Below are 14,971 nucleotides of genomic sequence, written 5' to 3'. Positions count from 1 at the left end.
GCATCTTCTTCAGAGGCAAAACAGCTGGCATATACCCCTAGGCAGATGAAAAGCAGCATGAAAAGCATTTTGTGCTGAGCAAATCCTGGGGTTCAGAGATACTTTTTTTGTACACTTCATATGTTACCTTGGGAGTGTAATGGTCACTTGGTAGTCAACTTAATGGAAATATGGAAGGGCAATGTGCTCTAAAGGAAGAGATTCTTTTCTTGGGCTTGGGTCATGTCAGCAGATTCTCGAGTGAGAACCAGATAACATGTCTGTTCTGTGATGCTTTTAGTCCCACTTGTGCTCTGATAAACTTCTGCTTGTGTAGAGTTGAGAACCTGTCATGATTTGCCTTGACAACAATTTATAAGACACACCTTTCTCAGAAGGGGATGGGATGAAGAGAATTGGATAATATTGTGAATTCAGATTGACTATAAGTATTCCTCTCTGGTCCAAGAGTTATTAAAAGGATATTTTTTTTTCTTTTTTTTTTCTTTGTGGCTATATTTTTCCTTACCTCAGTTTGCTGTTATAAGTACTAGTGAGGAAAAGAAAGTTATTTTCCCCAGGGATGGAGGAGGTATTTTTTGTACGTTTCTATTTCCTAGGTGCTCTAACAAAGAAGTAGTGGCTTGCTCAGAAAAGGTGAAGCAGAGCATTTGAATTGGGACAGAGGAGGAGATGTGTGTGCCTGATGGAGAAGCTCTCTGGGTTTCCTGAGGATGTGAATGCCTCTCTGTGTGTCACTCTGCATCAGCCATGGAAGGGCCCAGGAAGTTGCTACCATTTCAGACAGAGGATCCAGCTCTTGGGGTTTCCTCTTACATGAGAAAAGGGGCAGAAAGGGCCCTTTGTCATAATTTTTATGCTGACACTATAAAGCACTTGAGTTAAAATCTTCATGTATACAGAACTGGTTTATTTCCAGTATGGTTATTTATTGCTTTTGTGCCTGATCTATACATGTTCTTTACATAAGGATTCATAAACATCTCATTTCTGACTGGATGTTGTAGTGGAGGAGGAACTTGTTTGATATAAATGCTAGAGCAACCACTAAAGTAATATTCCCTCTGTATAATACAAATTGAGGTGTTGAAACATAGTACAAGTATTTTTGCACTAAGAACATTATTGTACCAGTGATAAAAATCCAGGAAAATACTTGCCCCTCTGAATAGTATTTGACAAGAGTTGTAAGATTTTGAGACAGAATAGGTGTTGTGTCGGTTCGTCTCTGTATTAGTGTGAGTGCATGAATGTAAATACACCGAAATTGTAGAGCTCTGAGTGGGAAGGGCCTGGCAGAGGCATTGCAGAGCCTGAGAGAGGCGAGGCTCTGCCCGCGGCTTCAGGGAGCGCGGCCGTGGCGGCGGCTCAGTCCCTGTCCCGGGGCCCAGTCCCTGTCCCGGGGCCCAGTCCCTGTCCCGGGGCTCAGTCCCTGTCCCGGGGCTCTTGCTCTGTCCCGGGGCTCTTGCTCTGTCCCGGGGCTCTTGCTCTGTCCCGGGGCTCTTGCTCTGTCCCGGGGCTCAGTCCCTGTCCCGGGGCTCATGCTCTGTCCCGGGGCTCTTGCTCTGTCCCGGGCTCAGCCCCTGTCCCGAACTCGGCCCCTGTCCCGGGCTCAGCCCCTGCAGTGCCCTGCAATGGCTTTATGCTGAAGCAGATTCTGCTTGGTCCCGAAATGAAGCACATGCGTATGGGACTCTCTAAATTGCACTGGAAAATCCTTTCAGAAAATGAAAATATTTCAGAGTAATGGTCAGAAGGAGTAACCATTTATTGCTGAGTATCTGTTAAATGAGACTGGACATCTCTCTCTATATTGTAGAACATCTTTCAGTCAAGAAAATGTACTACTAAAATGAACTCAGACTGTGAGAACGAGGGACAAGGAAAATATATCTTGCAGAAAGACACAGGCAACAATGAATGCAGTTACTGAAAGGTTGTAAATGGAATATTTTCAACAGCAGTGGTAAAGGCCAATTATTGCAAATATGTGTTTTGACCAATTTCCTTGTATCTCTCAACCAAAACATTCCCCACAATTGTTGTGAGGTATATATTTTAGTCAATGACATTTTGGATGATTGTGTAAAAATAGAAATGTTAAAGAAAGTTATGATTAGAGTTTGACAATAAACAAGAAAAAGGGAAATAGTAAGTTTTATTAAAATCAGATGTTGTGCTCTTTTTTTTAATTGAAAATATTTGCTGCTGCAGGCAATAGATGAAAACTAGTTGCTAAAACCATTTAGCATGATGCTACATTGTAGGAAGCCTACTGTTAATTTTTTTCAGGTCATCTCATGCTCCTATTGACTGTCTGCAGACCATTTTCAGAATATCTCTACGTGCTTCTGTATGTGATGGTGTCAAACAAGTGTGTTCCCACAGAACCGAGGAAACGGTGACAAAATTAACACAGACCTCTCTCTTAAAGTCTATGTATATTGCATTTTTCTGGTTCAGAGTTGAAATTCAGTATTTGCAAATAATTATCCTAAAAAATAAGACTTTTTTCCCTTTTGTTTACAAATGCCTGAAGTACAAAGCATTAAAAACAGTTTCAAGAATATACAATATATTTGAGGATAATTTCCTAAAAAAAAAAATCAGTGACTTCAGAGTAATTTTTCTATACATAGAATGTATTTTTATACGTTTTTCTATACATGTCGATACCATGTACATTTTTAAAACATTTATCAGCCTTATCCCCAGTGAAACCTTCATCCAGTGATAATACTGGGTACTTTCAGTCTTTACTGTGGTCAGTGGGAAACTGGAGTTTTTGAGCTCTTGGATCTTAATTTTGTTTGATTCTTAATAGAAGAGTCTTGAACAACAAACTTTAGCAGTTGTGTCACAAAATTGAAAGAATAATTTTTTCTTGATATATTTGACTGAATCTGACTAACTCTGGATTACTTTTATAGAAAACATAGTAAGATGAAATATGAGGCTTTTAGGCTGGTGAGTTATTGACTACCAAATTTTCCATTGCAGGTAATTAACAATTAATAAAAAATAAAAATAACCAAATGCAGATCTAAAGTGCACTTTAGAGGCAAAATATTTAAGTGTAAACTGACAGTAGCATAAATCAATGAGACAATTTTTGAACCACAGACAATATATATATAAAAATAAGTAAAGCAAGAACTGGAAAAAAAAATTTAAAATGGTTTAGAGCCAACTGGGTTTTTGTTTTGTTTTAATGTACAAGACAGTGCTTTTTTACTTTTTCCTTTTTGACAGTTTGATATTAAGTAATATGAAGTGTTCTCTACTCCAGACCAGGTGCCAGGAAATTGGCTTTGCTTCTTGCTGCAGTTTAAAGGTTTCTTAATCACTTTGTTAATGTGCACCAAATACTGTGGTATTCTGCAGACAGGTTTTAACTTCCAATATTCCACAATGACTAATGAAATCTTCTGTGATGATTCCTTAAAATTTTGCTTTCATTTTATATCTAAATATTGTGTTGTTTAAAATCAGAAAAATACTGGTAATATTAAATATTTTTTAAAAATATTTTAAAATTTAGTGCCATCTTTACATTGAAGTTTTACGTAGCCTCACTCTTCCTGGCTTTTAATTCAGTTTTGGAAGTTCTTATCCCATATATCACGCATTTTGCTAATGTGACCCCACCCCATTCTTGGATAATTCCTTTGCTTCATATGCGATACTACTAATAAAATGCAATAAGAAATGTTTCTCTGCCCGTTGCTGCTGCTGCACATACATGCTGATGCAAAGCAGGAACTGAACCAAGTGACAATTTCCCTGAGATTAGAGGTAGCCAGGCTGGCTGTCTCCTCGCCTCCTGCTCCCCGCTTCCAGCTCCGGGCCACCCCCACGCCGCACTTTAGATATTATTTGCTCTTTTAGGTCTCAGATTACGAGAGCAATTGATCTGCGTGACCTATTTTAGAAACTTTCACGTTTGCTGGGGAAACCTAAACCAAATGTATCCCCTCAAGAGACAAATCAGCTGCAAAGTGGCCGGTGACGTGTGGAGGCAGCCGGTGTGTCCCTGCCACTCCTGGGGGCACAGCTCCACCTCATGGCGTGCTGGAGAGCCGCCAGCACATCCTTAAAGAGTGGTCTTGGCACGAATAAATTCAGAGTTCCGGCTCCTGATTCAAACTTCGCTTGAATTTAATTGGTTTAATCTCTGCTACATGTCACTGCACCAACGAATTCTATAATTCCATCTTTCGCAGGTTCTGGTTCTGAAATCGTAGACTCCAGTAACAGTATTTTAAAAACAAAAATCTTGTCAGTTCTTAGCAACATCCAGCAAGAGCCTGTGTCGATTCAATGGGCTGACAGTGCTTAAAACACAATCTAGTTAAAATATAACCAGGGTGGATCCTGGCTTGTCCTGTGCTGTATTTTTTAAAAGTTCATATATCTAATCAAAGGTAGTTTGTACTGGAAAAGTTCTCTGTAGGAGTAATTTCTGCATAAAATGTTTACTAATTTTCAACTGTAATAGTTTAGGTAAGAACCAAAGCTCTTATTTTGAAATTTATTTAATATAAATTGTGCTTCCATTTATAGTATCTATTCTGTTTGGGTTTTACTTCAGACTTCTGAAACCCTTATCTTCATTACATGCACTAACCATGGAAAGTTTCCTTTTTTCTTTTTCTTTTTTTCTTTTTTTTTTTTTTAATTATGATTTAAGCATTGGAAAAACAAGTTTGTGTTCTTACACTAATTACTGTATCTCCTTCTAGTACTAAGACTGTACATTTTTGATCAGAAACATGTAGTTCCTGTTCATAAGCTGATGTCTTAACTGAAATTCAGAATTTCTCTTGAAATAGGCAATGGGTGTGTTTGGCTTGACTATATGTTTGGAGTTGAAACTGTGATAGATGTCTAGTTATTAATAGTATAACAATCTTAAATTTTCCACTTTTTGCAAGGGGCTTTTAGAATATAGTCAGTTTTTCATGCATCTATAGATGTAAGAATATATTTAGGTAAGACATTGGAGATAATGTTTTTCAAACATATTGGAAAATTAAATGTAAAATTTTGTTTAGGGTTCCCCCCCCGTTTTTAGGATTACTATGGCACTATAGTCAGCAGTGCTTGTTAATGCTGCTGAATCAAGAGTAAATACCATGTCTCTCACAACTTTTACAAAAGCCTTTCTATTATGTCTTGGTTTTAAATAATTTTTAAAGTTTCTTTTAACAAAGTAGACCTTTTAAAATATTCAGAGTGGCAATACAGCGCCAAGTGTAACAGTCAATTTTATATGGTAGGAAATAGTTGGGCATTGTTCTGAGGGAAGAGTAAATTTGATAAAACGCTATATTTGTTCAGTGAAAATGACTATTCAGCACGGTTGAATTCTCTCTACAATATGTCACGGGAACCTACTCCAATCATTTTAATCGTAAACAATGCTGCTGCTTCTTGCAGTGGGTTAAACGCATGCAAATTGGAACCTACTGTTTCATGAGTGATCAATTCTTTGTTGGGACTGGAAAGAAATGCTGTATGTATTGCTAAGAGACTGGAGGAAGACTTTTCGGTCTAAAGTCTGTGTGTCTCATCAGGATGCTGCATTGGAGGCAATGCTTTCCTGTTTCTCATCTTTTTAAATAACTTAGCCTGCTCTGAAACTATTAGAAAAATCTCTAAACAGAGGAGCATCTACCATTCCTAGTGCAGGCCCCAAGTATAAACAGAGCTGTGCATGCCACCTGTGGTAGCAGATGGCAGCCATTCACAACTTCCTTTTGTGTCAGACCTGCATTAGATGCAATAATTGCTTTTATGTTTTAATAAGAGATGTTTAAAAAATCTGTAGTGGCAACAAAACACAGATATAGGTATTAAAGAGATAGTTTACAGTAGGATTGAGTGCAAACTGGAACCTAAAGTAACTTTTTAAAAGTTATGTTCCAGGCTTTAATGTGAATTTATGGTGTTTTTCACTCGTGTGGTGTTGATGCTTTTGTTTACCTCATAGTGGCAAGCTGCTGCTGCATCACTGTAGAGAATCAATTGGGTTTTCATGATCAGAGCTATGCTTGGGGGAGTTTTTAAATAACACCTGGATTCTTTAGATTCAGTAACTGAGCTTAGGAAGTTATCCTGCTGAATATTTTTAGGTTGTAATTAAATATACCTTATCCATTCATGGCAGATGCATCTTGTAGGAAGTTCCCTACTGGTGCAGTTCCTGCCTTCCCTTGTGCTGATACAGGTATTTGTGGAGCTGAAATGAAAGAAACCAATTCTTTCCTGAAGAGTAATTTTTAAAAAAAGTAATTTCAGTGTTTTGGGGTGTGGTATTGACCCTCAAGCTGTTGCTGTAATGATTTATCTGGTGCTCACAATATTGTGAGGAGAGGTATTTTATACTCCTGATTCCCTTACAAATGTCAGTTCTTTGGGAAATTCAGCAGTATTCTTCCCTGTAAGATAAGTTTAGTTGTTATGTAGTGCAAGAGTGCTGCAACTACTAAGGGCTTTTCTCTAAGCCCTCCTATCTCAGAGAGGGGTGGGGGGGAGGACAGGAAATAATTTCTTTATTTCAGGGTTGAAGGAAAGGCTTATTTCTCTGCTCCAGAATTTGGGAGAAAAAGAAAGTAAATTTCCAGATGCAAAGAATGAGAGCCGTGACAAGAGGCCAGTACTAAGATGTGTTTGTGCTTCTTCAAATTGCTGTCATCTATCCTTTTGACACCTGTGTCAACTGGTGGTATAAATGTTTTGAAAACAGGCATGTAGAGCAAATTGGAAGTTGCAGTTATGATGGATGGGTAAATGGAGTGTAAAAATGAGTATGCTGAAATGCAAGTGGGATTTAAAATTCTACTAGATGTACTTGAAAGATTAATTAGAGAAGATACAAAAATTTATCCCAGAGGCAGTGGAAAACGGGATGAGAAAGACAAACTGGCCAAGAAAACGATTGCAGAAGGGAAGACTTTTTTACAGAGATGAAGTTAGGTTTGGCCAAATTCACAATGAGTCGCTAATGGTATTCAAACCCTCCTAAAGTATTCTTTATCTGTTTTAATAAAAAGAAAATTAGCAAGAAGTGTGGATTTGTCATGCAATTGGAGTATAGATTAGGAATGGTTTAGTCATGGACTCTAGACTAAATTAATAAGGAAAGAGCTGTGGACCAGTGGGGTAAAAGCAAGATACATACTGGGATCTAGGAAAAATAGTAGGGAAAAAAGTGTTTCCAGCAGAAATACTTACAAAGTACCAACAGCAGTGAATGCCTTTCTAATCATTTGCACTGGAAATGGATGGATACAAACTGGAACAAATGCTGAGGAAAGAGTGGGTTCCACAGCTTCAGAACTGCCTGTGAGAAGGAAATAAAAGCTTGGGGTTATTTGGGCTGCCAAAGTGATAGATAGATAGATAGATAGATAGATAGATAGATAGATAGATAGATAGATAGATAGATAGATAGATAGATAGATAGATAGAATGAATTACTGACAGTAAAACCAAACACTCATGCAGGGAAGCAGAACTTTTAAGGGAAAGGACCGTTATAAAACAAGAAGAGATGTGTAGAAGTTGATAATCAGTAAACCTGAAAATTAGACAATAATTTGACGGTAATAAGACTAATGGGATTCTAATAAAGCCACTCAGTTGTAATAGGGAGAAACTTTATTCCCTTTAGGCTGAAGCTTGATAACTTTGTAAAGAGTGTATGGTGGGCCTCTGATGATGGCAGAATAATTGCAAGTTGATGACCCTGGAGATACCTTCAAGATTTATGTTTGTATAATGAGGGATATTTTGTGTCTACAAAAAATTGAGCATCATACAGAAAACCAATCAATTTTTTAAAAATAAAATTAACATTCCCTCCCTTTAATGCCAGTGAGGCCTTCTTTTTAGTAAAAAAAGTTAATTTTGTTCACATGATTATGACAAATTGAATTCAAAGCTATGCTAGTTCTACTTGATTACAAAAGGTGAAAGAAATATCTGCAGTGCAGGATTGCAGAAGATGCTGTTAGAATTTGAGGGAAACTAAAACAAGAAGTCTCACTTCTGATGCAAATCTTGGGAACTAAGAGCTTGATGTGGGTATGGGCATAATGGTGTCATTCTAAATTCATGAAAATAGCTTTACAAATGAAGGAGAGGCAAAGTGGGGTCAGTGCAATTCAAACACATGATGACAATTTTAGCCTAAATAGAATGCTCTTTGTGACTAGATGAATTAATTACTGTAAGACAGTGCTCTTGCTTGTCATTCTGATTCTTTCTGCTTGTTAATCACTCCTAAATTGTAGCTATTGCAGTAATATTAAGATTTATTCGTTGCAAAATTTTGCTTATCTATATTCTAGTTTAGTGTTTTCTCGTGCATTAATGTAAATGTTTTGGAATGTTTCTTATTTTGCATTTGTTTTGTCCTGTGTAGTACTTTCTTTCTGCCTATTAAGTATTATTGTTCCACTGGAACACTGTATAACTGTTTTAGATGTTTTGCTTTCATAGTCAAGCTTGACTTATCTATTCAGCAAATTTGATGACATACCAAGTCTGAGCTGAGAAAGAGATTACTGTACAAATAATAAGTTCAAGTGGCAATGAGAAAGAACATCTGTAAAATGGTTTAGCTTACTCTGCCTCATTGGTCTTGTAGCAATTGCAGTGTTTCCTTTCTTGCTTTGTATAATGGTGCTAACACACTTTGGGAAACTCCTGAAGGTACTGACAGAAGTCAAGTTTGCTATGAATGGGATGAAAGTTCCTGTGTTAATCACACAGAAAACTTGAAACATGAAAACTGGGAAAATCCTAATCCAATATGATGAATTATAGTAAAACTGAAACGGAGTAAATAATAATAATAGGGAAATGGAGGCTTATTTATTTGCACAAGGAAACACTTATCTTGTACAAATTACTATGGTCTTATTAAGCACTTTTATTTCCTTGCACTTTTTTTCAAAGAGCTGCTTTTGAAGAAAAATAATTGGGGGAATTAATCTTCTATTTATCCAAACTATTCTGTGTTCTTTCTCTGGTTTTTTTTTTTGTTTGTTTAATTGCAAAGATCATTTGCATGAAAATGGGATTTTAAGACTTGAACAGTTTCTGATACTTTTTTTCCCAGATACATGCAGTAAACGGTATTTATTGTAAACGAAAACAACTTTTGTTTTGTAAAATTCCTTGCATGCTTTGTTTATACTGAATTATTAATTAATATTTGAGAATATAGTTTTAAAAGTTGCCTCAGAAAATATATACCGCTAAAGTATAGAATTCTCTTCCCTCTTCCCCCTCCCCATCATGTCTTCTCGTTTCTCTGGTGAATTAAGTGACACTTCTGTAGTTACTTCATTCTCTAAAATAAGCAACATCTTAAGCTACACCAAATCTTTTAAATCAGACTGAAGTTTACAAAAGTTGTTTCAGATTTTTTTTTTCTTTTAGGCTTTCCAAAAGATTTTGTAAAGATTTTTTTAAAAATAAAGTGATTTATAGTAAAAGTTACCCAGAGTGAAGTGGAAATTCAGAAAAGGAATTTTGATTGAGATGATCTGGCAAAGCTTACTAATGATTATCAGAGATACTGCTTTAGTTTGGGCACAAACTGGTCACTGTATTATGGCAAAAGTAGAAGGGAGAGTGCCAGTACCTTGCAATACAAGTTTTGCTAACTAAACTTGAATATGTATATCTGATCAGTAAAGAGTTGAAAAATTTCTTGTGTGGTCTTCCAAAATTAATTTATTTCCAAAGAGTGCATTAAATTCTGGAGTCGTTAAATTCTGGATTGACAATTTAGATAATGTTTTGTGTTACCGTGTTTAATATTTTTAATGTTAAATATTGTACTTATATTTACTGTTTTCTGTATGCTTTTTGGGAAGAAGACACATATTTTTACTGATCTTTTCCGAGGTGGATCTTCATACAACAGATCTTTTTTAGATTATTTTTATGTACTGACTGTTTGGAAAATGGGAAAATTCCAGTAAAAAATAGAAAATTTTATTATTCTATTTAATTCTAGAATAAGAAAGTTTTGAATTCATGTTTGAAGTGTGGAATACTGAACTTAAAACATAAAATAATCCATTATCTGAAATTTAATTATGATTTCTATTAATTTAGATTTCTCATATTGGAAAGCTGAAAGATTTTCTTCTACAACACAGAAAGGATTACATTAATGCTTACAGGTAAGTGTGCACTGTATTTAAACGGGTTTAAATATTATTTATTGATTTATCTTAATGCTTATAAAATGAATAACTTTAAAACTTACAGGCATAATGACTAAAACCAAAGCAGAGATTGTTATTAATTGGCTTACTGTAAACCACTGTAAGATAGAAGAATAGTGCTGTCAGAAGAAAACACAGTGCATGAATAAAATGAGACTCAGGATTTGCAGATGATTTCTGGCTCTTAGGAGCGAGTTCTGAAAGAAAACAGCCTGGCAGTTGAAGTCCCACACCTTTTAAGGACCTGCAGAGTAAGTTTCTGAAGGGGTTCCTGGGACAGCAGGGTGATCCAGGTTTTCCCTTTTTCTCTGTGATACTAAACCTACCTCTCATGCCAAAGTATAAAGTCAGCAGGTCCTGGAGGACAATGATGCAAACTCTTCAGGCTCTGGAATGTGAATTCCAGATGAAGGACACCAGTGAGGAGACAGTGTCAGGGGACAGCAGCACAAGATTTGTTTTTCTGTGACAAAAACTATGGGCTTCAGCTCTAGTAGTTACTGTATGAAGAAAGTTTTGATTCTCTTCAGCCACTAGGAAACATTCAAAACTGCTGTATCTGCTTACTTGTCGGTAGCTTTAGTAGTAGGATTTTTAGAAGATTAAAATTCAAATTTACAAGTTGGTGTTTGTAAGAAAAAAATAGTATCTTCTGGTCTGCAGATACTAAATCAAGTTATCATAAAATCTAAATGTTAGTGCAGCCTGTATTTTGGTGAACTGAGTATAAATCATTGTAACATTTGAGAAATGTAATACTTGCTTTGTAGTGAAACCTTGTTATCCGGATTCCAGTTCTGACACAGCTGTGACTAAAGCTGAGCTGTTGTTCGATCAAGGTAGATAAAATGCAGCCTAAAATAATTTTGTGTTAAAATCTTCCTAAATACCAAGTAGAAGTGCTATCCCGACAGATATTCTTTCTCCAGGAAAAGACAATAAGAATAGATGAGCCATCTGCTATTCCTTAGGCTCAGTCCATATTGGAGGAACAGTTTCTAATCCTGAAATGGTCTGTCACAGTAACAGCAATTCTACCTCATCAGTGGAATCAAAGTGTGTTCTGAGTAAGTTATCAGAAGACTTCTGGCGCCCCTTTTTGTCTCCACAAGAGTTTAAAAGCTGTACTTTGTTATTTTGAAAACAAAACAGAAAAGGAAGATGGCTTCTTTTATAAGTGAGAGACTGTGGGAGCTATTTAGCCAGTGCTGGTGAAAATGCTGCTCACGGTGTGCAAAGTTTTGTGTGTGAGGTGGATGTGGGATACTTTTCCAAGGAGCAAGCAGAAGTAGTGCACAACTCTGTGTTATGACTGGCTCTCTGCTTTTCAATGCCTGTTGGAACAGGGCATGAACAACACTAGGTGGAGCCAGCAATTTAATACTGACAGAACTGGGTGTACTTTGTGAAAACTTCATGTGCATGCAGAGGTTGACGAACTGCAAGTAATTCCAGTAAGAGCAGTCAGTTGCAGTTAAATTTTGGGTAGTGTTTGCATTTTATTAACAGTAGTGTGCATAAAATGGAAGTGGTTAGAGTAAAAATGTGTCCAGGTTATTTTGATTTCCAGAAGTTTTTAATGTTCTTTTTGTAAACAAATTGCAACAAGTTATGATAATTCTCGGTGCTTTTCACCTTCTTTTCTCCCCACCCAAGTCTTCATTATAGAGAAGAAGGAAATGTCATTTCCTTTATTAAACCATAAAATAATCCTGCAGATCTCATCTATGATTGCAGTTGATTTTGTTCATAATGGTCAAACTTAAATTGTTTATGTTTAATTTGACATTAAAATGTCAAATTCCATACTGCATTACTTGTACTGTTCTACTTCATGGATGTAAAGTGCATCATACCATCTGTGCTGTCAGTCTTACAGTCATAGCAAATACCTCTCTCACTCAAGACAGCAGTTTTAACAACTCTTCAATACTTCAGTAATGGGGACAGTTTTGAACCATATAATACTAAAGGGCTGAGCTGAAGTTTATGTAGGTCTCAGATTTCATGAACAAAATTTCTATTCCGTATTTTGTCAGTCCTGCTGTTTGTTTTCTCAACTATAGCGCGTGTTGGTGAAACTGAGCTTTTGAGTTATCAAGTCTTATTATTCTGTGCCTTTTAAAACTCCTCAATTATGTGTTACAATCAGGTTCTTGATTGCTTCTTTGACCTTACCATTGAAGACTATGAATTCTTTAATAATTGAGTTTTTATTTTTGGTATACATGAAATATCCCGCTACAGAGGGTATGTCTTTAATTCAGTTTTAGAGGAGAATTTTTAGCAATGAGAAAGTCAGTTGGAAGAGTGGTTATTTGACACCAAGACCCTGAACCTATTTTATCAAACTTTAACTACAGTAATTTCACGACCATAAAGAGCACTGGACTATAAGGCACACCTCCATGAGTCAGCAAATTTTGCAACTTTGTAGATCATATAAGGCGCACCAGACTATAAGGTGCACTTTTTTTTTGCAGTGAGGAGCCATGCCACGTGCAACAAAGTAACGAAATAGTAATGGAATCACACAATCGCAGAGTTTACTGGCAGGTACTCAATTTGCAAACATTTTTCACAGATTAGCGTAACCTTTAAACGCAGCCCCAAGTACCCTCCCTGTGCAATGGGCCGTGACACTCCTGCCCACCCCCAGTGCCGGCTGGCATAGCTCAGCGCAGCCACAGGGCTGCCTCCCCCTCACAGCTCCGTGGAGCTGCCGAGCCGTTCCCTCGCTCGGCTCAGGGCTCCTGCCGTGCCATTTTCCTTCGCGGCTCTGTTGTGCTGCCATGCTGTTCCCCCTCGCAGCTCCGTGCTGCCGCCGTCCCACCTGTCCCTCGCTCGGCTTGGCGCTGCTGCCATCCCACCTGTCCCTCGCTCAACTTGGTGCTGCTACCGTGCCGCCTGTCCCCTGCGGCTCCATGGTGCCACCATGCTGTTCCCCCTCACGGCTCCACGGTGCCGTGGTGCCCCCTCCCCCTCGGGGTACAGGGCTCCTGCAGCGCCGGGGCTGTGGCGGCTCGAGGGGGGCTGTGGCTCGCAGTGGCTCGTAGCGGCCGCGGCTCATGGCTTCTGCAGCAGCCTGCTACCTCCCTCCTCGCCCCGGCCCGGCACTCCAGCAGCCTCGTGCAGCTCCAGGAGCCCCGCGCCCCCCTGGCGCTCCGGGAGCCCTGCACCCCCCCCGGGCTTTTCCCCTGCGCCGGCGCAGTCCCGATGCCGGCGGGCTCGCCCCGCGCTGCCACTGCCCCGATGCCAGCAGCTTTCCACCCCCCACCCGGGCTGCGCCGCTGGGCTTTCCCCCCCATGCCCAGGCTGCTCCGCCACTGCCAGCTTTCCCCCCGCGCCGGTGCTGTCCCAAGTCCACCGGGCTCGCCCCGTTGCAGCACTGCCCCAATGCTGCCGGGCTCGCCCCGGCCCAGCGCTGGCCCGATGCTGCCGCTGGGTGGGCTCTGCTCAGTTGGGGACTGTTGCGGGCTCGCACTTCCGGGTTGGCAAATTTCGCAACTTTGTCCATTATATAAGGTGCACTGGACTATAAGGTGCAATTCTGGGTTCGGAGAAAAATTTTAGTCAAAAGGGTGCACCTTATAGTTGTGAAATTACTGTAATACCTAAAATTACTTAGCTTATATACCTTCTTCTTGATTTGATATTACCTACAAAGTACCTAAGTGGCAAAAGACATTAAATTCTTGATGTAGTGATCTAGGCTTGCTGGCTTACACTGTACTTTTATCCTCTCCTGTTTATTAGATTTTTATTTCCTTTCTCTTACACACAGGGTTTTTGCCTTTATGTGATAAGGAATTTTTTGTCATGTTTTTAACCCCAACTGGCAGCTCAGCCCTGCAGTGCCGTTGGCTCTCTGCCCCACTGTGGGATAGGGGAGAGAATCAGAAGAGTAAAAGTGAGAAAGCTCATCGATTGAAATAAAGGGAGTTCAACAGGGAAAGAAAAAAAACACATGTCCAAGCAAAGCAAAGCAAGGAATTCATTCACCATGGGCAGGCAGGTGTTCAGCCATGCCCAGGAGAGCAGAGTTCCATCACACATAACAGTGACTGGGGAAGACAAATCCATCACTCCAAATGTCCCAGCCTTCCTCTATTCTTTCCCCAGCTGTATGTGCTGAACATGAAGCTATATGGTCTGGAATATCTGTGTAGTCAGTTGGGGTCAGCTGTCCTGGATGTGTTCCCTCCCAGTTCCTTGTGCACCCACAGTCTCCTCACTGGTGGGGTGGGATGCAGAGCAGGAAAGGCCTTGGCTCTGTGTAAGCACTGTCCAGCAATAACAAAAACATCCCTGAGTTATCAGCACTGTTTCCAACACACATCCAAAACATAAACCCCGTGCTTGCTGCTGGGAAGAAAATTCTCTCTCAAGCAAAATCAGTGCACACAAGTTGATCACTTCCTGGAAAGAAGACAGGGACTCTTGACTCCTGAAGTTGTTAACACGATGTGGGTACTTTTTCGTTTTTTCTTATTAAGCAATAGCTCCTTTCAGATGAAGATTTCAGATGAGGTCCCATTTTTAGTATATTGACTGCTATACATTCTGTATTCTTCCTCTCAGTCCATTTACTATAATGCTTTCCTACACTGCTTTTTACTGTGCTAGGAGAGATCCTGTCTTCAGTCTTTGATCTGATGTCTCATCTGTGAACAACTTGTGCCTTTGCTTTTCATCATCAACTCCTTCATGCTTTTGATCACTGA

At 39.0% G+C, this 14,971-nt stretch overlaps 1 protein-coding gene across 2 annotated transcripts in view; it reads left to right on the top strand.

The window, feature by feature from the left end:
* STX18 (syntaxin 18) overlaps positions 1-14,971 on the top strand; it is a 61,839-nt gene that overhangs the window by 23,991 nt on the left and 22,877 nt on the right. The window contains exon 2 of one of the 2 annotated variants that reach the window (XM_033061145.2): positions 10,135-10,202. The exons of the other annotated variant lie outside the window; for it this stretch is intronic. Coding sequence (XP_032917036.1) covers positions 10,135-10,202 — 68 coding nt within the window. The remainder of the gene's footprint in view (positions 1-10,134; positions 10,203-14,971) is intronic. 2 annotated transcript variants of the gene reach the window in all.

The sequence above is a fragment of the Catharus ustulatus genome, chromosome 5 (assembly GCF_009819885.2).
Source record: "Catharus ustulatus isolate bCatUst1 chromosome 5, bCatUst1.pri.v2, whole genome shotgun sequence".
NCBI lineage: Eukaryota > Metazoa > Chordata > Aves > Passeriformes > Turdidae > Catharus > Catharus ustulatus.
This window is presented reverse-complemented; position numbering and strand designations above follow the sequence as displayed.